Raw genomic sequence first — 25,256 nt, forward strand, 5'->3', positions numbered from 1 at the left:
TATAAAAGAATCTGATGAATGACTGCACTAAATCAGTGTTTTCCAGAACTAACTGAATATAAAATCACTCGGGGAGCTATTTTAAAATACAGATTATTGTGTCTGCTGGCCCCCAAGATGTTGTTCCATGGGTTCCAATAATCTATGTTTTTAAGCCAGCACCCCAAGTGATTCCAACACAGGTGACCATAGGCCACTTTTTGAGGAATATTTGACTACATGACATATAAGGGAACTTCTGCTTTGATTATGTGGAGTTGCATTTTTTCTGTTACTTCTACGTAAGGGACACCGGAAGGAGACTTGGAGGCTGGGTGTGTAGGGCAGAGAGAAGCTTGAGTAAGAGTAGCTGGGGCCTGTCTGGCAGAAGGAGATGTCATGAGAGTGATTACAGCTGACTGGCTGAGTTGGAGCTTCATCCTCTGGGTGTTCCTGTCAGGGAGAGAGAGAAAGGAAAACTGTCCCCTCATCAACAGGGACCAATGGGAGATCAATGTTTCAGGGGCCAGAGCCTGAGGTTGAATTGGCGCTGTTGTGTTAGCATTTTACAAAGGCTTTAGGGAGCCCCATAGGGCAGCTCCAGAAATGGTGTCTGGCTGGAAACAATGGGCAATAAAAGTTCCTGAAAACCAAAAGAGGGGAAAAAAATACAACTGCAGGGGAATAATGCCCAGGAAACTTGAAACGTTTGTCATTTGGCCTAAGTTTTTCTCCTATGAGCCATATGACACCCTTCCTTTCCATTGGCCCTTTACTGGGTGGGTCTTGGGCGACCAAGACTGCTGTGTTCATATCTTTATGGACCCTTCAGGGAGTCCCATGATTCAAACTTCCTATCCTAGAGGGACTGCAGGTGGCCAGATCTAGTGCTGGTTATCAGTGAGGATTTCAGTCAGCATGACCTAGATAAAGGCCATGGGTAAGAGGTATTTCTTACGGAAAAAAACGGGACAGAAGTAGAAGATGGGCCAGGAACATATTAACTCCTACCCTTTAGAGAGACGCTGTCTCCTACTTTCCCCTAATTCTCCCTCACCTCCCTTTCTCTGTCTTTCTTTCACCTGCTGGATCTTGGGTGGTGAGGGCTGCTATGTTAGTACTTTTACAGAGGCTTCAGGGAGTCTCTTGCCTCAAATATCCCTACCTGGAAAAATTCAAGCAGACGCCCCTAGGTGCTAGTCAGTATGGGAAAACAAAAGCAGTAAAACCTTAAAAGAGAATAGGGGCACAAGAAATTGCATAAGAAAACAGAAGCAAAAAGTGGACAGAAGGAGGAGGTTGACCAGGAGCATGGAAATGCCTGCCAGTGTGGCAGAAGCTCTCCTACTAGTGCTCCCCTCTTTCTCCATTTACCCTGTGAGGTTTCAGGTGGCCAGAGCTGCTGTGGGTGTTTTAACAGAGCCTTCCAAAGCTTCCGAAGCTTCAAAATTCTCCAGCCTAAAGGATAGTAGGTGGACAAACAAAAGAGCTGGTCTTCATATGGGGAAGTACAAATATTAAAATATGCTTGGAAGCTATGGGCAAGAGATACTTCCTTAAAAGGGACAGAATGAGAAATTGCAACAAGAGCTTTGAACTCTTGGCCATTAGCCAAAGCTCTCTTCTACTATCATGTTACCCCTCACGTCCCTCTCTTTCACCCATTTACATATTTTTCATGATGAGGCAGCTCTACTGTGTTTCTGCTTTTCTGAGGCTTCAGGGAGCCTCATGACTCAAAGTTCCCAACCTAGAGGACTGTAGCTAGGCAGACATGAACCTGGTCACCAGGAAAAGCTCAAAATTAGGAAGAAGTAAATTATATCGGGAAGAGGGATGTATGTTAAAATGGTACAGAAGGAAAAGATGGACCAGGAGCCTGGAAACTCCTGCCCTTTAGCCAGAAACACTCTCCCTATATATCACTCCCTATTCCTTACCCCCTTTCTCTTTGCCTATTTTACCTGCTGGGTCTGGGCACTGGGCAACCAATGCAGTTGCATTCATTTCTCACGGAAGCATTAGGGACTTCCACACTTAGAATACTGTTGGTGCACAGTGTCATGTGTCTAGTGACAGGGTGAAGCTTCCTGGGCGTAAGTGGAAATAATTGTCGAGGGGAATTTGAGCTGGACCCCCTCCCTTTAGTGTCTCTGCCAAGGTAGGGTAGTGAAGGAAAAGAGTGGTCTAGTGGACAATAACCAGACTAAAGTGCTGACTCTTGGACCTTAAAGGAAGAAGTGAGAGTTCTATGGTCCTTTCTCCTCCCCTTCCCGTCTGCTAATTCTAAGTTTCTGTTTTAACATGATATTGGTGTTAGTTGTTGTTGTTAGCTGCCATTGTTGTTGTTAGTTGGCCCCTGACTCATGGAGACCCCATGCATAACAGAAGGAAATGCTGCCTGGTCCCACGCCGTCCCCACAATTGGTTGCAGATTCGACTATTGTGATCCATAGGGTTTTCACTGGCTGATTTTCAGAGTAAATTGCCAGGCCTTTCTTCCTAGTCTGTCTTAGTCTGGAAGCTCTGCTGAAACCTGTTCAGCATTCTAGCAACACACAAGCCTCCACTGACAGACAGGTGGTGGCTGTACATGAGGTGCATTGGAGGAATCAAATCCGGGTCTCCCGCATGGAAGGCGAGAATTCTACCACTGAACCATCACTGCCCCCTAAGATGTTGTGGGTGTTAGGCAAACAATGGGGTAATGATTATCTAAGGTATTCATCCATGGAGTATGCATGAGGTATCTATTGACTGTGGGGAGCAGGGTGGCAGTAGGAGCATTCCTGTTCCCCAGCAGGAGAGAAATGCTTTCCAGCCCAGAGGATAGATTTGCCCAGACTTCATCCATGCCAGTGGTCAGGGGAGCAGTTGGTCAATTTTCTAATCAATGCAGCCTTTACTGATTAAGACGAAGCTATGGACATTGCAAAGTTTCATACAGGGTTAAGCTGGTGTGGGGAACTATTAACAAGAAGTTATTTGCAACCCTGATTGATACTTAAGAGGAAACATTGCTTCTTCCTAACCTCCTTTAGGGTATCATCATCTCCCAAACTACTGAAGAAAAGATACCTCTCCCCTTCTCCTTGCTGGAGAAAAATTTCCCTCTCTTTTATGGAGACAAGATCAGGTTTTGTAAGACTAGGGTCTAATCTTTCCACTCTATTCCCCTGGGACCCTTGCTGTTACCATGGATACCACTTTCTGCCCTTGGCAGTTAGGGGATGCATCACAGTATTCATTGTATCAGGACCTCCCACCTAGAATCACTTTGTAGCGGCTTGTTTGTCTTCCCAGGCAATTACTGGGCTTGCCCTTCTACCAGTAGAAAGATTACTAAGAACTAGTTAAAAATCTTTTGTTAGCTTTAAGACTTCCCTTTCCTTCCAAAATCTTTGGCAACACAACACAGCTGGGCCCTACCTTAAGCAATCCATAGATCAGAAAAATTCACAACTGATAAAAGCAACAAATAGCAGTTACTCACATTAGAAACATATTCTTCCTTCGAAAAAAAGAGATCCCTTAGTGCATTTTGGTGTTAATCAATCATTAACTACTTGTCAGGGAAATCTAGGAGAAGGGCTTTCAGAAATAAACATAAAACAGCCCATGCATTGATACCAAAAAACCAAACTCATTGCCATCGAGCAGATTCCGACTCATTATGACCCTATAGGACGGAGTAGAACTGCCCCAGAGGGTTTTCAAGGCTGTAATCTTTACAGAATCAGACTGCCACATCTTTCTGCTGTGGAGCAGCTGGTGGGTTCGAATTGCCCACCTTTCGGTTAGCAGCCAAGCACTTAACCACTGCGCCACCAGGGCTCTCTATGCATCAATAGAGAAATAAAATTTGATCTTCAAAACTGAATCTAATTTATGGCACAGCTTCTTCTAGGAACTCTTCTATTACATAATGGAAGGTATGTTCTAATATAGGCAAAGCAGCACAAACCAGGGAAAGGAAAGTTCAAAGGGGCTTGGAAGACTTACTTGCTGAGGTTGAGCCAAACTACATAGGTATGAGTGCATCATTCCAGAAGCCTGGTAGCTAATCTTGGAGTCTCCTTTACACACACCAGTCAGTTTTTCAATACTTTTGGATCCACGTCTTCCTAATACTGTAGTATACATTTAGCATGTGCTGTGTTGCTGAGACTGGAACAATGAGAGACTTAAAAGCTCTGCATTCCTTGATTTTGTGTTTAAATTTGTAACCTTAATGTTGCATTGATGGCCTATTTTGCATATCAGTTTGATTGTATAATCTTAAAGTTTCATTTAAACCTGGGGAGGACAGCATGACTCCTACCTGCTTCTCATTAATAACATACTTTTCAGAGAGTGGATGACGAATGACCTGGATAGAAATCAGTAGAAGCGCAGATTGTCATTAGGTGGAAGAGGGGGGAGAAAATCCACCTTCTCCACAACACTGACAAGCAATTTTGAGGCAGCAAGGAGAGAAAGCATGCCTCGAAGAGGGATGACTGTCAAGGAAGGTTCTTAAATATTCTGTTGCCTTTACATGTTGGACTGGGAAGGAAGAGTCATCCTAACAGAAATTAAAATTTGCAAGTGACTTTAAACATCTTGGCTTAACAGAAACCAACCATTTAGTTATAGAAACTAAGAAAACAAGATAACTCTTGGCCCCAGGTTATCCTGATGGGCTCTGGAAAACATACAAGTTCACATAAGCATTCTTTCTTTCTTTTTTTTTTTTTTTTGAGTTTTTGAGTTTACTGTATGACAGCAACCAAGCTGAATGTAACATTCAACCTGCCGAATTCCCCAGGTCTTACCTCCATAGAAAATTCTGGTTCATCCTGTCCCCCCTTTGGCTACTCAGATAAGCCAATTTTACATTTCATGACCTTAACGTAACTGTAGCGCAGTTTGAAAATGTTAAGCAAAGACTTTTGGAATGAATACTTGACAAAATTATTTGGAATTTTTAGAGGAAAGCATCTCTGGAGATTCTAACACTTTCAATTTTGATTATGATCAGTTCTTCAACCCATCTATCAGAGCTGTTACAGGGAACAGCTTATTTTTAAAATCTAGGGTAAATTATGAATGCCTGCCCACCCCTGTTGGAACTCTTCTCTTGAAAAGGAGAATTAGAGAGATAAGGTCCAAACAACTCAGTGTAGCAACTCAGAGAGCCTGACAGAGAAAAATTAGGCTGGGTTTAGGGAAATCGGGAAAGTTAGGGAGTGTACTCTATTCTTTTTTCACAAATATTTCCTTGTATAATGATCTGCTCTTTTGAAGGAAAGTATGGTTCTCAGACAGGAGTAATAAGAATATTCTCTCATGGCATAGCTAGATCAAGGAGTTCATTTCTTTTCACTTTTACACCAATAGGATAAATTTAAAGGAAACAGTTTCTTCATGTGCTCAAAGAATTTCTGTCCCTGCAAATAATACAGCTTACCTTTCTCTGGAGAGGCTTTCCATAAATACAGGCTGGGTAAGCTATTTTGGGGCTATAGATTAGTTCTGAATAGAGCAGAACTTATGCCCCCTTCCCCTGCTTCTCAACCTGGGCTATAGTCAACCCCTCCAGTTGGAGCAAGCAGCACTTCCATTTGATGTAGCCACCACCTTCATCATCAGTGCAAGCCAGAAAAACATTGTGAAGTAGATAAAGTAGTTCTTGGTGCCCTTTTGCTACTTTTTGGTACCTCTCCCTCTGAAGAAAGGCCTGGCGATCTACTTCAAAAAACTCAGCCATTGAAAATCTATAGAGCACAGTTCTACTCTGACATACATGGGGTCGCCATGAGTCGGAGTCGACGTGATAACAACTGGGTGATGAGTACCTTTTGGCCTTCTCCTTAAGCTCTAGACCTGCACTGTCCAATATGGTAGCTATTTAAATTTAAATTAATTAAAATTAAAAATTCAGCTCCTCATTGTCACTAGCCTCCTTTCAAGTGCTAAAGAGACATGTGTGGCTAGAGGCTACCCTATTGGACAGCACAAATATAGAACATTTCACAAAGTTCTATTAGACAGCACTGCCACTGTTAGTTCCTTTAGTTCTGATCATAAGGACCATGTCTCACAGTCTCCAAACTCTACAGCATCTACCACAGTGCTTGATACAACTATTGAATGGGGAAAAACTTACTGAGTACTTACTACGTGCTAAGAGCTAAGTAATCAAGATGCATTGATAATTACTGGTGATTGGAATGTGAAAGTTGGAAACAAAGAAGAAAGATCAGTAGTTGGAAAATATGGCCTTGGTGATGAAACGAAGCAAGAGATCGCATGATCGAATATTGCAAGATCAATGACTTATTCACTGCAAATACTTTTTTTCAACAACATAAGTAACTGTATGTGTGGACCTCAGCGGACTGAATACTCAGGAATGACTACATCTGTGGAAAGAGACAATGGAGAAACTCAATATCATCAATCAGACTAAGGCCAGGGGCAGACTGCGGAACAGGTCATCAACTGCTCGTATGCAAGTTCAAGCTGAAGCTGAAGAAAATTAAAACAAGTCTATGAGAGTCAAAGTATGACCTTGAGTATATCCCACCTGAATTTAGAGACCATCTCAAGAATAGATTTGACGTATTGAACACTAATGACCGAAAACCAGATGAATTGTGAGACGACATCAAGGACATCATATATGAAGAAAGCAGAAGATCAAAAGAAAGAAAAGACCAAAATGGATGTCAGAAGAAACTCTGAAACTTGCTCTTGAACATAGAGTAGCTAAAGCAAATGGAAGAAATGGTGAAGTTAAAGAGCTGAAGAGAAGATTTCAAAGGGCACCTCGAGAAGAACAAAGTAAAGCACTATAATGAAATGTGCAAAGACCCGGAGTTAGAGAACTAAGAGGGAAGATACGCTTGGCATTTCTCAAGCTGAAAGAACTGAAGAGAAAATTCAAGCCTTGAGTTGCGATATTGAAGGAATCTATGAGCAAAACACTGAACGATGCAGGAAGCATCAAAAGAAGATGGAAGGAATACACAGTCACTGTACCAAAAAGAATTGGTTGACATTCAACCATTTCAGGAGGTAGCATATGATCAAGAACGGATGGTATTGAAGGAAGAAGTCCAAGCTGCACTGAAGGCATTGGCAAAAAACAAGGCTCCAGGAATTGACGGAATACTAATTAAGATGTTTCAACAAACAGATGCAAAGTTGGAAGCTCTTGCTCATCCATGCCAAGAAATTTGGAAGACAGCTACCTGGCCAACCAACTGGAAGAGATCCATATCTGTGCCCATTCTAAAGAAAGGTGATCCAAAAGAATGCAGAAATTATCAAACAATATCATTAATATCACACACAAGTAAAATTTTGCTGAAGATAATTCAAAAATGGTTGCAGTATTATATCCACAGGGAATGGCCAGCAATTAAGGCTGGATTTAGAAGAGGATGTGGAATGAGGGATATCATTGCTGACGTCAGATGGATCCTGGCTGAAAGCAGAGAATACCAGAAAGATGTTTACCTGTATTTTATTGACTATGCAAAGGCATTCAACTTTGTGGATCACAACAAATTAAGGATAACATTGCAAAGAATGGGAATACCACAACACTTAATTGTGCTAATAAGGAACCTGTTCATAGACCAAGAGGCAGTCATTCGAACAGAACAAGGGGATATTGCGTGGTTTAAAATCAGGAAAAGTGTGCACCAAGGATATATCCTTTCACCATACTTATTCAATCTGTATGCTGAACATATAATCAGAGAAGCTGAACTGTACGAAGAAGAGCAGGGCATCAGGATTGGAGGAAGACTCATTAATAACCTGTGATATACAAATGACACAACCTTGTGTGCTGAAAGCGAAGAGGTCTTGAAGCACTTACTAATGAAGATCCAAGACTACAGCCTTCAGTATGGATTACACCTCGACACAAAGAAAACAAAAATCCTCACAACTGGACCAATAAACAACATCATGATAAATGGAGAAAAGATTGTAGTTGTCAAGGATTTCATTTTACTTGGATCCACAATCAACGCCCATGAAAGCAGCAGTCAAGAAATCAAACAATGTATTGCATTGGGCAAATCTTCTGCAAAAGACCTCTTTAAAGCAAAAAAGCCCTTTAAAGCAAAAAAAAGCAAAGATGTTTCTTTGAGGACTAAAGTGCACCCTGACCCAAGCCATGGTATTTTCAATCCCCTCATATGCATGTGAAGACGGAAGAAGAATTGACACCTTTGAATTATGGTGTTGGCAAAGAATTTTGAATATACCATGGAATTCCAGAAGAACATACAGATCTGTCTTGGAAAAAGTATAGCCAGAATGCTCCTTAGAAGCAAGGTCGGCGAGGCTTCATCTCATGTACTTTGATATGTCATCCAGAGGGACCAGTCCCTGGAGAAGGACATCATGCTGGTAAAGTAGAGAGTCAGCGAAGAAGAGGAAACTGCTCAACGAGATGGACTGACACAGTAGCTGTAACCGTGGGCTCAAACATAGCAACGATTGTGGGGATGGTGCAGGACCCGGCAGTGTTTTGTTTTGTTTTTGTTCTAGGGTCACTAGGAGTCGGAACCAACTTGATGACACCTAACAACAGCAACAACAAGAGCTATGCAAAGTTCATTATAACAATCTCATTTCATCATCACAATAAAACTAGATGGGTTCTATTACCATCCCCATTTTTCAGATGAGGAAACTGAGGTTCAGTGAGGTTAAATGATATTTCCAAGGTCACACAGCTAGCAAGTAGTAAAGCCAGGACTCAAAGTCAGGTCTTTGTAATTCAGGACATATGCTCTTAACAACTGCTCTATACACCAGACATAAACCTCACGTAACTGGTAACTGGATAGCTATGCCACAGCCCTCATGCAGGCCAAGGCAGAAGAATAAAGACAGATTGGAATCAGAGCCTGAGCATGAAGAATGGAGGTGTAAACTGTGTATGTGGACTAAATGGCTGTCTGACTACTCTTTAAATGAAATAACAGCAAATTAGTAGTTGTAGCTGCCATTTTACATATGGGGACCATTGTGTTGGTCCCCAATGGTAGAGATTAATGAGACGTAATCATTTTCTGAAGTCACCCCCACATGCTGCACTTACCAGAAGGTTCTGTAACTTGAGTTTCTATGCCGCAGAGTTTGTGCCAGGACAGGTGAATGCTGGAAAATCAATATTCCTGCAGCTTTCACAGTCAGTGTGTTTGCCAGACAAAACCCCAGCCAGAATTTTTTTTTTTAAATCAGTATAGCACCTTTAGAGATAATGCTTACTGGAATGCTCCTAACACAGCAAGAAGGAAAAGACTTAAATCTAATCTAAACCCAACTGTTCAAAATCAAGAGCCACAGGAGAAGATGCAGTTCAAATATGTTGAAACTGAACATTTTAGTGGTCCTGTTTGGCCTTATAAGGTATTCTCTGGTAAGCATCTTGTGAGTTAGCTTTGGTTCTAGTCTGTGCCTCAGTAGCACTGACAGCACTTCACCTGGCACCATCCTTCCTCCCACCCACATGTGCCCATGCCTTCACGTGCCCCCTGACTTATCAGGGCTGCATCCAACCTTGCCTGCCCTCCCCAAGAACTTTTTTTAATTCCCCTTCCTGCCAGTACTGCCCTGGCCCAAATTCTCTAACAAACCAAATCAAACAAAGGTGGTGGATATGGCCTGTGTTACCTTCCCATTTGCCATGAGGGCATAATCTGACTTATTGAGGACTTACTAGTTGCCAGGCACTATGATGAGTGCTTTATATGAATTGTCTCATTTAATATTCTATATCCATTTCAGAGATAATTATTAGAGTCTTAGAGAAATTAAGTAACTTTTCCAAGTCAAACAGAAGGCACAACCTCTATTGGTAGTATTTAGGGCCTTTTGACAAGCTAGTGGGGTATTGTATTGGTGCATTTTACTTCATAGCATGTTACACAGGCTTCAAAGTTGAACCAAGGAAGAATATTAAGACTACATAAAATCATGCCAAAACGGTAGGTCAAAGACATAAACTTCAATTAATTCACTGGCATTTTGGTCAATGTGGTGTTGTTAGTTGCCCTGTAGTCGGCTCTGAAGTCACTAGCAATTTCTCCACTGGAAGGCAGTGTGGAGTAGTAGAAAAAACACAGATTTGGGAAGTTAATTGATCTAGATTTAAATCCCAATTCTGCCATTTACCAGCCATGAAACCTTGGAATTATCACTTTACCTCTCTAAGCTTTGGAAGGAAAGAGAAGGACAGAGTCATTATCACAATGTAATTAAGAATATAGACTTTGGTGTCAAATGATCTGGGGTTAAATCTCAGCTACCCCATTCATTTATTCATTCAGTTAATATTTATTGAGTACATGCTATGTTATAGCCACTGTTCTACGTGCTCAAAACACAACAAAGTATTTGTGCTCATTGTAGTGGGTGAGATAAAAGATAAACAAATACAAAAAAAATTAAAATAAAAAAATACTGTAAATAATACGTATATTTCAGTTGGTATTAAGTGCAATGGAGAAAAACAAGCAGGTTGTGAAATAAAATGTTGGGGGTGCTATTTCACTGGCTGATTGCAAAAGGCCACTCTGCTAAGGTGACATTTGAAGACACCCGAATGAAGTAAAGGAGGTGGCCATGCAAACGTGAGGTCAGTTGTGGGGGGGAAATAAGCATTCCAGATGGAAAGGCATGAGCAATGGACTTAACATGGGGATGTGCTTGGTTAATTTTGAGGAAGAAGGCCCATGTAGTTGGAGTGATGGAAGAGAGGGAAAAAATGGTAAGAGATGAGGGCAGTGACAAAGACAAGCCAAAGCCTGTTGTGCTGGACTTTGTAAACTCTGGTGAAGACGTTGGTTGCTATTCAGTGTTTGATAGGAAGCCATTAGAGTGCTTCAAGCAGAGTAATGACATGATCCAATTTATGTGTGAAAGGATCACTCAGACAGCTATTCGAGGGCAAAAGTTGAGAAGCAGAGAGACCATTTAAGAAGAAGCTACTGCAATATTTCAGGTGAAAACTGACTGCTTGGACTAGGGTGGAGGTGGTGAGAAGTGGATGGATTTTGTATATATTTTGAAGAATAAACTGACAGTGTGTGGAATGTGAGCGCGAAGAGAGGAGTCAAGGATGATGGCAAGGACTGTGGCCTGAGCAACTGGACAAATGGATGGTGGTGCCATTTCCTGTGGTGAAAACACCGGAGGGGTAGCAGGTGGGTTAGAGGAGAATCAAGAGTTCCATTTTGGCCATTCTAAGTTTGGAGATCCCTATGAGCTATCCAAGTGGAGATGTCAGGTAGGCAGTTAGATAAGCAAGTCTGGATTATAGAGGAGAGGCCAGGGCTGTAAATTTAACCAGCTGTATGATCTTGGACCAGTAAAATAACTTCTATAAACATCAGTTACCTCATAAGGTCATTTTAAGTGTTAGCAATCATGTACATACAGTGTGAAGCACCATTCCTGATGCACTTAGTAATTAATATGGTAGCCCTCTCATTCTCAGCATTCATTGCAATAACTGACAGGTAATTGTTGCTGTTGCAGAATCTTTGTCAATTGTTTTACGCCCAGGTAGTATATTAGAATGACCTGGCAAGCTTTTTTTAAAACTGTTGGGTACACGAATGTTCGGAGCAGTACTAGTCATGATAACCGAAATAGGGAAACAACCCAAATGTCCATCAACCGATGAGCAAAATGTAGTACATCCATACAACGGAATATTATTCATCCACAGAAAGAAATGAAGTACTGATTCATGCTGCAACATGGATACATCTTGAAAACATTATGCCAAGTGAAAGAAGCTAAACACAAAAGGACAAATATTGTATGAGCGCAGCTATATGAAATACTTTAGAATAGGCAAATTTATAGAGAAAGAAAGTTGATTAGTGGCTTCCAGGCAGGGACAGATTACCCAATAAGCAAGGTACGCATGGGCTTACCTGTGTTTACTTACTAATCTGTAGTGCACAATTTCACATGGGTTTCACTAGATCTTTGAAATTGTGCACTACAGATTAGTAAGTAAACACAGGTAAGCCCATGCGTACCTTGCTTACTATAAGCTCCCACGTACCTTGCTTGCTGGTTAATCCACCCCTGCTTCCAGGAGCTGGGGGCAGGGAGGGTTGGGGAGTGGCTGCTTCATGGGAACAAGGTTTTCTTCTGGGGTGATGAAAACGTCTTAGAACTAGATAGAGGTGATGGATGCACAAAGTTGTGAATGTACTAAATACCACCAAATTATACACTTTAAAATGGCTAACAGTTAATTTTACGTTATATGAATTTTACCTCAATAAAAATAAGTTGACCCCCCCCACCTCAGGCCAATTAAATAAGAATCACAGTAGCTCCCCAGGTATATGATACCTACAGACAGAGAACAGTTGAGCTGGCTTTAAGAGAACTTCTCTTCAGATGAGTTCCAGCTCGTCTAGTGGAAACTAACTCCCCTAAATATTCTAAGCAGAACTTTTGGGCTCTTCTGGATATCCCTGAGCAAATTGCTTTCTCTTTTTTTATTACCTTTTTTTTTTTTCTTAGTATAAAAATAATTCTTGCTCTGAGGATGTGGAAGAAACAGCCACTGTGGAAACCCAGAAGACTGTAATTCCAGGATAGAATTTTCTCCTTCATAGTAAAACATGTTTCCGTCTCACTTCCTAGGATATGCATTGTCAGCTTTAGCCTCTACACTGTAATTAATTGGTCCAAGAAGAACAAGAGTATTGAACTTCTCTTTTAAATGTCTTAGACAATTAGAAAGTGCAATTCGATTGGTCAAGGATGATAGGCTCTGGATCGTTGAAGATGAAATTTCATTGAAAAATAGAACTCTAGCGGGCTGAGGGAAATGACTCTGGAGTAGTCAATAGCGATGGTAGGCCATCACTTGGGGGTCGGAGAATTTGCGACTTTAGTTAGTAGTGGTAGGCATGCTATTTCTCTGTGGCCCATTCTCTGTCCCCAAAACAGATTCTGCCATCTGAAGGTAAGGGCAGATAGTTAACAAAGTCAGCTTTTCAACACACACACACACACACACACACACACACACACACACACCTCCCTTAACTAGTTGATGGGTCTGAAATTCCACCATTAGGCTATCATTCCTTTAGCTTAGTGTTTTGATCCTTACTAAAATGCAAGTTCTCCTCCAAGGGGGGTCACACTTTAAGCTGTCGTCCATCATTTATATCTCAGTGTGAATGTTTCTAATCCTTTTCTGAGGACAAAAGGGGTGGGTATATTGCACTTGGTAAGACAAATGGTGAGGAGGTGGTACTGCCCAGCTGTTTAAGTGAAAGATAAGAAGGAGGAGAAACAATAAAATTTGACTCACAGTCCTGCTTGATAACAGCCCTAGTGGTGCATATTTATGTATTTTCATTTTCCAAATAAAGAGTAAATAATTTGTTGACTTCTGATTTAAAAAGTGAGACTTTCATGTGGATTAAAGTAAAGACATCTTGGCCCCCTATCTCATATTTCAGTGTGGAAGTAATAGAAATAACATGCCCCTTGAAGTAATGCCAAAGTATAGACATCATTTCAAGCAGAATTTGTGTGGACTCATCCAGCCCTAGTATATGGCTTACAATCATCCCTTAACCCACCTGGGAATAGGGTACTGTTTGAGAGCACAGACTCTGGAGCCAGCCAGCATGAGTGAGTTCCCAGCTCTACTATTTACTAGCTGTGTGACCTTGAACAAGTTACTTAACTTCTCTGTGCCTGTTTCTGCATTTTTGTAAAATGTGGTAATAATATAATCTACTTCATAGAGTTGTTGTGAGGATTACGTGACTTAAACACATGTAAAACACAACAGAAACTGGAACAAAGTACACACTCGATTAAATGTTAGTTATTATTTTCCTAACTTAGTGGTGGCTCCATCAAAGCCCATAGAGCAGGATTGCTCACAATGGCACCACTGACTTTGTTGTGGGATGGGGTGGGGGATGTCCTGTGTATTGTAGTATGCTTAGCAGCATCCCTGGCCTCTACCCACTAGATGCCAGCAGCACCTCCCTCTCCCAGTTGTGATGATAAAAAATGTCTCCAGATATGGCCAAATATCCCCTGAAAGGGGGAAAAATCAGTTGAGAGCCACTAGGGTAGAGGATACTGTGTCCCTTCCTCTATTCTCCCAGAATAGAGCAATGACATCTTAAAAACGTTTTCTCCAACAGTTTGTTGACTCTGGCTTTCAAAAATCTAGCCATAGGTGCTACTTTTAACCCATTGGAATATTCTAAGCTTGACTTGGCAAGGGAAGCAAAAGACAAATCAGAATAGTAATCTGACTTCACATGCCAGGGAGGGACACTAGAAAGGTCACTGGAAACTTAGCTGGCTTGTCACCTGTATCTTTGGAAAGGAGCCATCTGAAATAGCACTCCTCGTGTTGGAAGGAAATCTGTCCCTGGGCTTTAGAACAGTTTGAAAGTGTTAGGCAAAGGCATTTGGAATGAGTACTTGACGTTTGAGTGCGAAACTCAGTGGCTAGGCAAAAGGTGACCTCCAGCTCCACTGAAGTGATCTCAAAGCCCAGCCCCCAAAATAACTCAGCCAGGATCATACCATACCAATAGAAAACTAAGAATAGAAATGAGTATTTCTTTCCCCGGAGTCCCCCTGCTTCCACCAATACACAGTCACATGGCAGTTGCTGATTGTCTGAAGCAAAAGGAAACTGACAAGCAGTACTTGTCTGACTGTTTAGAAATGTACGAACCAAAGTGAAGGAAAGACAATGAAATTGGAGTTTTGGTCATGCTTTAGCAATGAAATCATTTCCTGTGTGCCTTGCTCCAATTCAAAATAGAAATAATTTCCTTTGCTTTAGGGGGGAAAATTGTAAAACTGACTCCTTTTTCCAAATGTTCCTCATTGGAGCCACTGATTTCTTCAAAGTAGATGTGAAAGGAAAACATGTGTCAGACTCGTTTGGCAAGCTAGTTGTGCTCTTCCTCTTCTGCCCCAGTTACTCTCATTCCTTCACGTGGTGAAGTGTGAACACTAGTGAGCTGCGGCAGGGTTACAATGGGTGACAAGAACATCCACTTATTCCAGTGCCTTCACCGGAGGGGGAGGGGGTTGGGGTTAATTTACAATTTACCACGATTTCAAAAAAAAAAAAAAAGCTTGGACAAGAAATAAAAAATGTTTTTGAAGGTGAGTTGCTCTCTTCCTCAAAAAAGATATTGTCGGTGTTAGAGCAAAAGAGGAGGTTGTAGTGGAAAGATCTGTCTATGGCCTTGAATTCAGCAGACTTGGATGGAGTCTCAGCTTTGTTTCTCATTCTCTGTATGACCTAGAACAAGTTATTGAGCCAGGCAACCCCCAGATTTCTATGTTGGAGTCTCTTTGGTGTGGCATTCTGGTTGAGACTTCTCTGGAAGCTACATTTCCATAGCAAGTACACAGTTTATACCAGACTTGTTTCTTTGTGGTAACTTTGGGGTGGGTTGATGGAAATGAAGAGGTAGCTAAAGCCCTCCATGGCACCTCTTACCACTGTCACTGCACTTACACTCTCTCACCCTCCATTCCATCATCTATAAAATGGGAATTCATTCATTCGTTCAACGAATATTTATTGAGATCTATTGAGTGCCAGAGCTCTATTTGGTCTCGGTATTATTCTCGTGGGGTTGCCATGAGTCAGAATCAACTCGATAGCAATTAGTTTGTGTTTCAGTTTAGTTTAGTTTAGTTTTCAGTTGTTAGGTGCCAGACACTGTTGTAGGTGCTGAGGATTAAGTAATGAACAAATACTTGCTGCCTCTACCTCACAGGGTTGCTGTGGGGTTTAAATGAGAAGATGTGTATAAGATCACCTGGGCAATCAGACAGCCTAATGCAAATGTAAGTTTTAAAGAAATTCAACTATCTCCTGCTTCTGGTAATGGCAAATCCAAAGCCTCTCTGAATAAGGAAGGGAAATACTCAAAAGATCCTAGGAGGGGCAACACTTTTGCCACAAAAATCTCCCCTTTTTGGACCTAAACCAATGCCTGAAATTGCTACTGTCAGGGTCGCAACTGAAAGAATTTCTGTAGACCTGACACTTATAACCATATCTTAGTCATGTAATGCTGCTATAGCAGAAATACCACAAGTGGATAGCTTCAACAAAGAGAAATTTATTCTCTCACAGTCTAGTAGGTTACAAGTCCAAATTCAGGGTGTCAGCTCCAGGGGAAGGCTTTCTCTTTCTGTCGGCTCTGGGGGAAGGTCCTTGTCATCATCTTCCCCTGGTCAAGGAGCTTCTCAGAGCAGGTACCCTGGGTCCAAAGGATGCGCTATGCTCCCGGTGCTTCTTTCTTGGTGGTATGAGGTCCCCCGTGTCTCTCTGCTTTTTATACCTCAAAAGAGATTGGCTAAAGACACAACCTAATCTTGTAGATTGGGTCCTGCCTCATTAACATAAGTGCTACTAATCCCATCTCATTAACATCATAGAGACAGGATTTACAATACATAGGAAAATCACATCAGACGACAAAATGGTGAACAATCACACAATATTGGGAATCATGGCCTAGACAAGTTGACACATGAATTTTTGGGGGACATAATTCAATCCATGACAAACCACATTAAAGAACTTGAGAATGGGTCCACCCTATCCACACTTGCCCCTCCTCCAATTCTCCTACCCTGTTCACCCCACTAGACACACAAGCACACTGTCCTCTTCCAATCCTATTAAATACTAGGAAAGACAGAGAGGGGAAAGAAGAGACGGACATTAGGAGCTTTCTAGAGCAGTTGCATTAGCAGCTTGCTTTCCTTCTTGTTTTATAAGGATCACTTGTCCAGATCCCAGTATTTGAGAAACTCAATGAGGCAACATTTGCCCCCGGAATGTTAGGGAGGGCACAGGAGGCACACATCTCTGTAAATTCTCAGTTCAGGCAGACAAAGGCCTGAAGCCACCCTTTCAAATTTGTACCAGTTAGCAATGCCACCTGAGCCTTTATTAAAAGCAGAAATTTCAAAAGGAGCTAAAAGATTCAGGGGAAAAAAAGTAGATTATAGTTTTTAATTATATTGTCTTCATTAAAAGTACAATCTAGAGAAGAAATTGGCCAAACTGTTAAGCAGTAAATGTTGTTGTTGTTAGTTGCCATCAAGTTGACTCCGACTTATGGTGACCTTATGTATAACAGAACAAAACGATGCCTGGTCCTGCGTCATCTTCATGATCGTTGGCATGGTCAAGTCCATTGTTGCAGCTACTGTGTCAATCCATCTCATGGAGGGTTTCCCTCATTTTTGTTGGTCCTCTACTTTACCAAAGCATCAAATGGTCCACAATAAAATTAGAGAAGGCAAAAATGAGTGAAGGGAAAGCATTTCTGTTTGAAACTCTTGTCGTGTTCCTCTTTCTTAGTGTCCTATACACAGGGCTGGCCTTCTCCAGCCCATAAAAGATAGCTTTTACAGTGCCAAGAAGCCCACTCTCCTTTTTGGGATGTGAAACTTTTTAATCTAAGGAATGCCCTATTCAAATAAAAATGATGTTTTGCTCCAGTATAACAGAAGCCCTTATAAATATCAGTGAATACCTCCCTAAGGGCCAAAAGTGCTGATGCCAGAAAAGGGGTACCGATGGGTCTCTGAGGGAGGAAGACAGGAAAATGGGGGTAGAGGGGTGGAGTCTGTGGACCCCAAAGCCAAACCTAGCTTCTCTCTGATATGTGTATACAGAGCTAGTCCTGTACATATACAGTGATAGAAATGGAAAATATAGGCATAGATGGTGGCAACCACAAACCAAAAAACCAAACCCGTTGCCATTGAGTTGATTCCGACTCATAGCGACCCTATAGGATGAAGTAGAACTACCCCATAGGGTTTCCAGGGGTGTAATACTTATGGAAGCAGACTACCGCCTCTTTTTCCCGAGAAGCAGCTGGTGGGTTCGAACCACCGACCTTTCGATTAGCAATCGAACAGTTAACCATTGCGCCACTAGGGCTCCTTCATGGTGGAAACAGTGGCCAAAAATTAAATAAATACATAAAGCCAGCCTATTCCCCCTATTAGCCTCTTTGAGGTACACTGGGATATGAAATGCCTAAAACCATATTCCTCTGACCTTTCCTTCATTGGAGCCCTGATGGCGCAGTGGTTAAGAGCTAAGGCTACTAAGCAAAAGGTCAGCAGTTCAAATCCACCAGCTGCTCCTTGGAAACCCTAGGGGGCAGTTCTACTCTGTCCTATAGGGTTGCTATGAGTCAGAACCAACTTGATGGCACCTAACAACAACAACCTCTCATATTATTTACTCGGAACACATTGTACATGTTTGGGACATAGAGATGTCACAAGCAGCAGTACCCTCTTTGCAAAATTATGTAATACTTTATCTGAATTCTGATAGTAAATTCATACCATAAGTGAGTTAGCAGATTTTGCCTCAGTTGACAGTTATGCTTCCAATTTATTGGTCTATTTGGCTAATTCAGTTAATTCTGGACTGTCAACATATCAAGAAAGTGTCTGCTGATTCCTATCAAAGTGAATAATTGTGCTGTGACCAGAACATGGGAAGAACTGGTTCTACTGTCCTTTGTGCTAGTGCCACTCTATCATACTGTGGTCAATTCTAGGAGCCACGTTTTAGGAGGGACTTTGAAAAATCAGAAAGTATTCGGAATATGGTGACCATAAAGTGGGGGGAGACTGGAACTCATGTCATACAAGTAACAAATGACGGCCCTTAGAATGTTTAGCCTGCAAAAGAGATGATTCACAGCTGACATTGTGGTGATAGTCTTCAGGCGGTGGGTAGTGTGGAAAAGACAGCATATTTATCCTGTATCACTACAGAGCGTAGAATCAGGACTAGTGGGTGGAACTTCAATTTTTGCATTCATTCATTCCACAGACACATAGTGAGCACTTACTATGCGCCAGGCATTATGCTAGTCACTGGGGATGCAGAGACAGCCATGACCCCTACTCTCAAGGGGCACAGTGCCTGCTGAGAGGCATTGCTAAATTAGGATAAGCATGGTGTCTTAGTCATCTAGTGCTGCTATAACAGAAATACAAGCGGATGGCTTTAACAAAGAGAAGTTTATTTCCTCACAGTAAAGTAGGCTAAAAGTCCAAATTCAGGGCATCAGCTCCAGGGGAAAGCTTTCTCTCTCTGTCAACCTTCTCATCAATCTTCCCCTGGTCAAGGAGCTTCTCTGTGCAGGGACCCCTGGTCCAAAGGACATGCTCTGCTCCTGGCACTGCTTTCTTGATGGTATGAAGTTCCCCTGTCCTTCTGCTTGCTTCTCTCTTTTATATCTCAAAAGAGATTGGCTTAAGACACTATCTAATCTTGTAGACCTTGTCAATATAACGGCCACTAATCCATCTTATTACATCATAGTGATAGGATTTACAACACATGGGGAAATCAGTCATATAATACTGGGAATCATGACCTAGCCAAGTTGACAGATATTTTGGGGGGACACAATTCAATCCATGACACGTGGCATAATCAGGGGCCAAGAGTAGAGTTAGAACCAGATTTTCTAGCTTGAATGTTGGTAGTTTACTGATAGAATTTAGGCGAGCCAGGTTTTACAAGGAAGATAATAAATTCGGTTTGGAAATATTTAATCTGAAAGTGTCTTTAGAACCATCAGGTAGAGATTGGAGATGTCCATCAGCAAGGCTTGCTAGCTGTCTCCCCAAAACATGTCTTGAGTCCAACCTCTTCTCACCACCCCATTACTCCCACCCTAGTCCAAGCCACAGTCATCTCTCCCCTGGACTATTAGAAGAGCCTCCTATTCTACTTGCTTCTACTCTGGCCCTCTTTAGTCTGTTCTCTACACAGCAGCCAGAGTAATCCTTTAAATTTTAAATTAGATCTTATCACACCTCTAATCAACATCCTCCAATAGCTTCCCATCACATGTAAAACAAATCCAAACTCTTTACCATGACCTACAGAGCCCCACAAGATATGGCCTCTTGTTATCATTCTAAATTTATACCCTACCACTCTCCCCTTTGCTCATTCTATTTCAGCCATACTGGCTCTTTTTGCTGTTCTTCATGCAAACTAAGCATGCTCCCATCTCAGTGAGAAATTTCAGTGACTCTGTATGGGCCCAGTTGAGTGTCTGATTGCCATAAACACCATGTTTAATTTCCATGGTGATAGCTCTGGGAGTTCCCAAACAGGCCTCAAGAAAAATGCAATGCAGCTAGCAGAAGTCCAGAGAAAAGCAACTAAACAATAAAAAAATCTGGGGTGGGGTCCAGGAAGCATCATAAAAGGAAATTTGAAAATATGGTATATGTTTATGGTTTCTACCATGGTATCTCACCTCTAGTCAAATATCACCTTAGAATTTTTTTTCCTGGGGTTTTCATTCCATCTCAATTGAAGCTCCTGGGGGCATTGAGACCATGCTTCCTTCCTATTCTCCAGGATATCTAATACAGAGCTGGAAACACAGTAAGCATTTAGTGTATGTTTTAAGGACCACCTGAATTGAGGTGAAATTTAATGAGATTCAATTAAAAATCCTGCGAGTAAACACAAGAGAGACTTGGCTTGGTAGAAAGAACTAACAGTTTTGGTTTGGCCTCAACCTGAGACCATTCTTTTGTAGTCATACCTCTAGTAGAGTGTCTTAGATATAATAGGTGCTCAATAATACTTGTTGAAAGGATGGATGGATGACTAAATATGTTAATGCAAACTCAGACAGCATTGATAGAAGAATAATGCTCCAATAACAGGAAGCAAATAGTTGTGTTTTTTTTTTTTTCACTCTGCCCTGGTCCTATATCTGGGATGCCATGTTTATTTCTGGACATTCCAGTTTAAGAGAGGCATCACCAACCAAAATGTGTCTATTGGAGAAAGACCAAAATTGTGAGGGTTCTGGAAACAGTATTAGACATTGGTAGAGTTTAGCCTGATGAAGGAATGAGCCGGCGGGCATAATAACAGCCTTGCAATATTTGAAGAACCATCACGTAGAAGAAGAAACATAATTGCTTTTCATAGCTCTAGTAGATAGTAACCAAAAAGGCCTGGCAAACTGCTTTCATAAATATTACAGCCATGAAAACCCTATGGAGCAGCTCTACTCTATGACACACGGGGTCACCATGGGTCAGGGGCCAAGCTAAGAACAACACCATGAGCTAAGAACAATAACAGCAATAGGTGTATAGTACTAACGGGTGGGAGGTACAGAGAAACAAAATTCAGCTAGAATAAGGAAGTACTTTCTTAGAATAATTGGCGTCCCATGCTGAAGTGAGCTGCCTAAAATGGTTATACACTCCCTTCCAGTGGGCTTTTTCAGGCAGATACTAGATAACAACATAGCAGGATGTTGTAGGGAGTATTTCTTCATTGAGAGGAAGATTGAACTAAGAGTATTTTTCAAACTGGGTTGCAACTCATTAGTGAGATCACGAAATCAATTTAGTATGTCATAAACAGTGTTGTTTAAAAACGAATTAGATATAAATTCAATGCAATCCCCATCAAAATTCCAACAGCCTTCTTTGCAGAAATGGAAAAGCCAATCCTTAAAGTTATATGGAAGGCAAGGGATTCTGAATAGCTAAACCAATCTTGAAGAAGAAAAATAAAGTAAGAGGACTCATACTTCCCGATTTCAAAACATACTATAAAGCCACAGTAATTAAAACAACTTGGTACTAGCATAATAATAGACATATAGACCAATGAAATTGAATCTAGAGTCCAGAAACAAATCCATACATCTATGGTCAACTGATTTTTGACAACGGTGCTAAATCATTCAATGGGAAAGGAAGAGTCTCTTCAATAAACGGTGCTGGGAAAATTGGATTTCCACATGCAGAAGAATGAATCAGGATCCATTCCTCACACCATACACACACAAAAAAAATTCAAAATGGATCAAGGACCTAAATGTGAAAACTAAAACCATAAAATTCTTAGAAGAAAATATAGGGGTGTGGCCGAAGGTCCTAGTTCTTAACAATGGACTATCAGATATGACAACAAAAGCACGAGCAGCGAAAGACAAAATAGATAGATGGGACCTCATAAAAATTAAATATTTTTGTACATCAATAAAGTGAAAAGACAACCTACAGATTGGGAGAAAAATCTCAGGAACCATATTTCAGATAAGGGCCTAATATCCAAATATATATATATATATATAAACTTTTACAACTTAACAACAAAAAGACAAACTGATCAAAAAAATGGGCTAAGGACTTGAACAGCGCGTTCCCCAAAGAGGATATTCAAATGGCCAACAAGCACATGAAAAGATGTTCAACAGGACTAGCCATGAAAAAAATAAAACCGAGCCCATTGTCAAAACCACAATGAGATACTACCTCACCTCCATTAGAATGTCAATAATTTAAAAACAATGGAAAACAATATGTGTTGGTTGTAGAGAAACTAGAACCTTCATCCATTGCTAGTGGGAATGTAAAATGGTACAGCCACTGGGGAAAACAGTTTGGTGGTTCCTCAAAAAGTTGAACGTAGAACTACCATATGACCCAGCAATCCCAATCCTAGGTAAATACCAGAAGAAGTGAAAGCAGGAATGCAAACAGAAACCTATAAACCAACGTTCATTGCAGCACTTTTCACAATAGCCAAAAGGTGGAAACAATCGAAATGTCCATCAACAGATAAGTGGATAAACAAAAGGTGGTATATGCATACAATGAAATATTTCTCAGTCATAGGGAGAAATGAAGTCCTGCTCATGCCACAACATGGATGAACCTTGAAAACATTGTGCTGAACAAAATAAGTCAGTCGTCAAAGGACAAATACCGTGTGATCTCACTTATATGAAATAAGCAAATATACAGAAACCAAAGCTTATTAGTGGTTACCAGGGGTGGAAAGGAGGGGGGAAGAGTGAGTTTTGGCTTAGGGAACACTGAGTTTATGTAAATGGTGGTGGAATTATTTGGAAAAGGATAGTGACAAAGGTTGCACAACATGAAGAATATAATCAATGCCAATAGTCCTGAGACTATTGAGAGCTGGAGCCGTGGAAGAGGGTACCTTTGGCATAGCTGTAGTCATGGAGGACATGGCCACTGTGGAAACACAGTAACAATAGAAAATGGAGAAGAAAAGCCCCAACCACCCTCTCCTCCCAAACTCCTATCTTCTCCTCCTGGTGCTTCCCACTAGAAGCCAGGTGCCAAGAGAGCCTGTGAAGCAGTACTAAAGGATCAGCCTCCCAGGACACAGAGCAGGGCAGAGATGAGCAAAGAGTGGTTCTGGGATGGGGATAAACAGAGAATCAACTGAGATGGTTCAGGACATTAGCCAGTTCCCAAAATGTATTGAACGCATGAGCAATTCAAAACCAGTATGAGAACTATTTTTACTCTCTTGGGAGTTTTAAAGCATAAACAAATAAATGCTCTCCTTCTGCTAAAAAAAAAAGTGAATTCAAATAGAAGAGAAAATCTCAGAGAGCATCACACAAAGCACGGATGAGTGTGGATTTGAGGGGCCTCTGTTTCAAAAATGTGTTTACATATTTATGTATGGGTCTACTGGGTTGCATGTTTAACATGTTTTTCTTACTGTGTTTGAAAACCACTGGCTCTTCCAGTGTTAAAATGTAGTAGCTCTAAGAATTCTTATCTCTTTGTTGCAGAGGTCCAAAATTGCTGTCTATGAGAAAATGTGGTCTTACATGAAATCGGCGGAGCCATCTGTGTTTACCAAAACAACAGCAGACGGAGTGGCCCGTGTGCGAAAGTCCAAGGGAAAGTTCGCCTTCCTGCTGGAGTCAACCATGAATGAGTACATTGAGCAGAGAAAACCATGTGATACGATGAAAGTTGGTGGAAATCTGGATTCCAAAGGCTATGGTGTGGCAACCCCTAAAGGCTCAGCATTAAGGTGGGTGGAATAATATAACAATATCCGTGTTGTTATAGTATTCCACCTACCCTGATGCATTTTGTTGTCATTTTCTTTCTTGTGGATTTTGAGGTAACTTTTAAAAGTTTAAAATCTACAATATTCCATGGAGTTAAACAAGACGGTAAATGATGGTTTCATCTATTTAATGCATCCATTTTTTTAATGTTCTCTCTCTGTGTTGTCCTCTCTGACTGTTTGTTGCTGTTTCAATTTTACAGTTCAACGGCTTTTTCAATTTCAATGGTAAAAGCCTAGTTATGGTGCCATATGTGACGAATGTTAATTGCATGGATGTGGTGTTCTTGTTACTTTTTTTCTCAAAGACAATTTCCCCATCCCGCACACTTCAGTTTTGAGCAAATGTTATCCTCCATGCCACCTTCCAATATTTAACCCTGTATTTGCTGTACAGACATTTTTATAGCTCCACGTTCTGTGAAATTTAGCCAATTTGTCCTCTTGTGCTCCTTTTTATACGTTAACGATTTCCTAAGCATTTGTGCATTTTCTTACAAGTTATGTTTTATCGTTTCAAGAAATGCTGTTAACCTGGCAGTATTAAAACTGAATGAGCAAGGCCTCTTGGACAAATTGAAAAACAAATGGTGGTACGACAAAGGAGAGTGCGGCAGCGGGGGCGGTGACTCCAAGGTCAGCCTCAATGTCACCACAACCGGGTACCCTTAGTGACGAGTAATCGGCAAGACTGTTATCTTATTATTGAGGAGAGAGCACGACAAGACTCACACATAAAGTGGAAGGACCAGGTTATTCCCCTGCCTGGCAGCTTTAGGAACCAGAAAGACTTCAGGGCATTGCGCACATTTTTGATCTAACTTGGGTCCCTTCTTAAACTCCCAGACAGAGGCTTCCCGTCCACACCCTCTCCCTCCCTTCACACACCAGACTGGTGGCCTTATGAAGGTCATGATGTGTGTTTCATTGCCCTAGGCTTTCAAGAGTCCAAGGCTTTCCTGTGAGGATGTCCTCACCTGCCTCAGCTGAGTGGTATGAGAAATCAGATCCATCTACTGAAAAGTCAGGTTATAGCCTTTTTTTTTTCCCCCGAGAACATGATGGTTGCTCACAGAGTTTGGTTAGTTGATTAGGGTTGGCTTCTTCAATTATGTGTATGAGTGAGGAGATGTGGCTCTCTATATGTGATGGTCCATTTAAGCAGGCCCCATTTAACTTGAAAGCCAAAAGAACAAGGTCGGTTTCAAGTTAAATGGGGTCTTTCTTCAATAGGCCATCCCATACATAGAGTTTGCAAAGACATTTTGTATATTTTAAACAAATGCGTCGCTTA

General features: G+C 41.3%; 1 protein-coding gene across 2 annotated transcripts in view; it reads left to right on the forward strand.

Annotated features, from left to right (window-relative positions):
• GRIA3 (glutamate ionotropic receptor AMPA type subunit 3) overlaps window positions 1–25,256 on the forward strand; it is a 306,229-nt gene that overhangs the window by 259,002 nt on the left and 21,971 nt on the right. Inside the window, exons 13-14 of one of the 2 annotated variants that reach the window (XM_004379587.1) lie at window positions 23,676–23,923; window positions 24,484–24,598. In XM_004379587.1, coding sequence (XP_004379644.1) covers window positions 23,676–23,923; window positions 24,484–24,598 — 363 coding nt within the window. The remainder of the gene's footprint in view (window positions 1–23,675; window positions 23,924–24,483; window positions 24,599–25,256) is intronic. The other variant, XM_004379586.1, reaches the window with a different exon arrangement.

The sequence above is a fragment of the Trichechus manatus genome, unplaced genomic scaffold, assembly GCF_000243295.1.
Source record: "Trichechus manatus latirostris isolate Lorelei unplaced genomic scaffold, TriManLat1.0 scaffold00066, whole genome shotgun sequence".
NCBI lineage: Eukaryota > Metazoa > Chordata > Mammalia > Sirenia > Trichechidae > Trichechus > Trichechus manatus.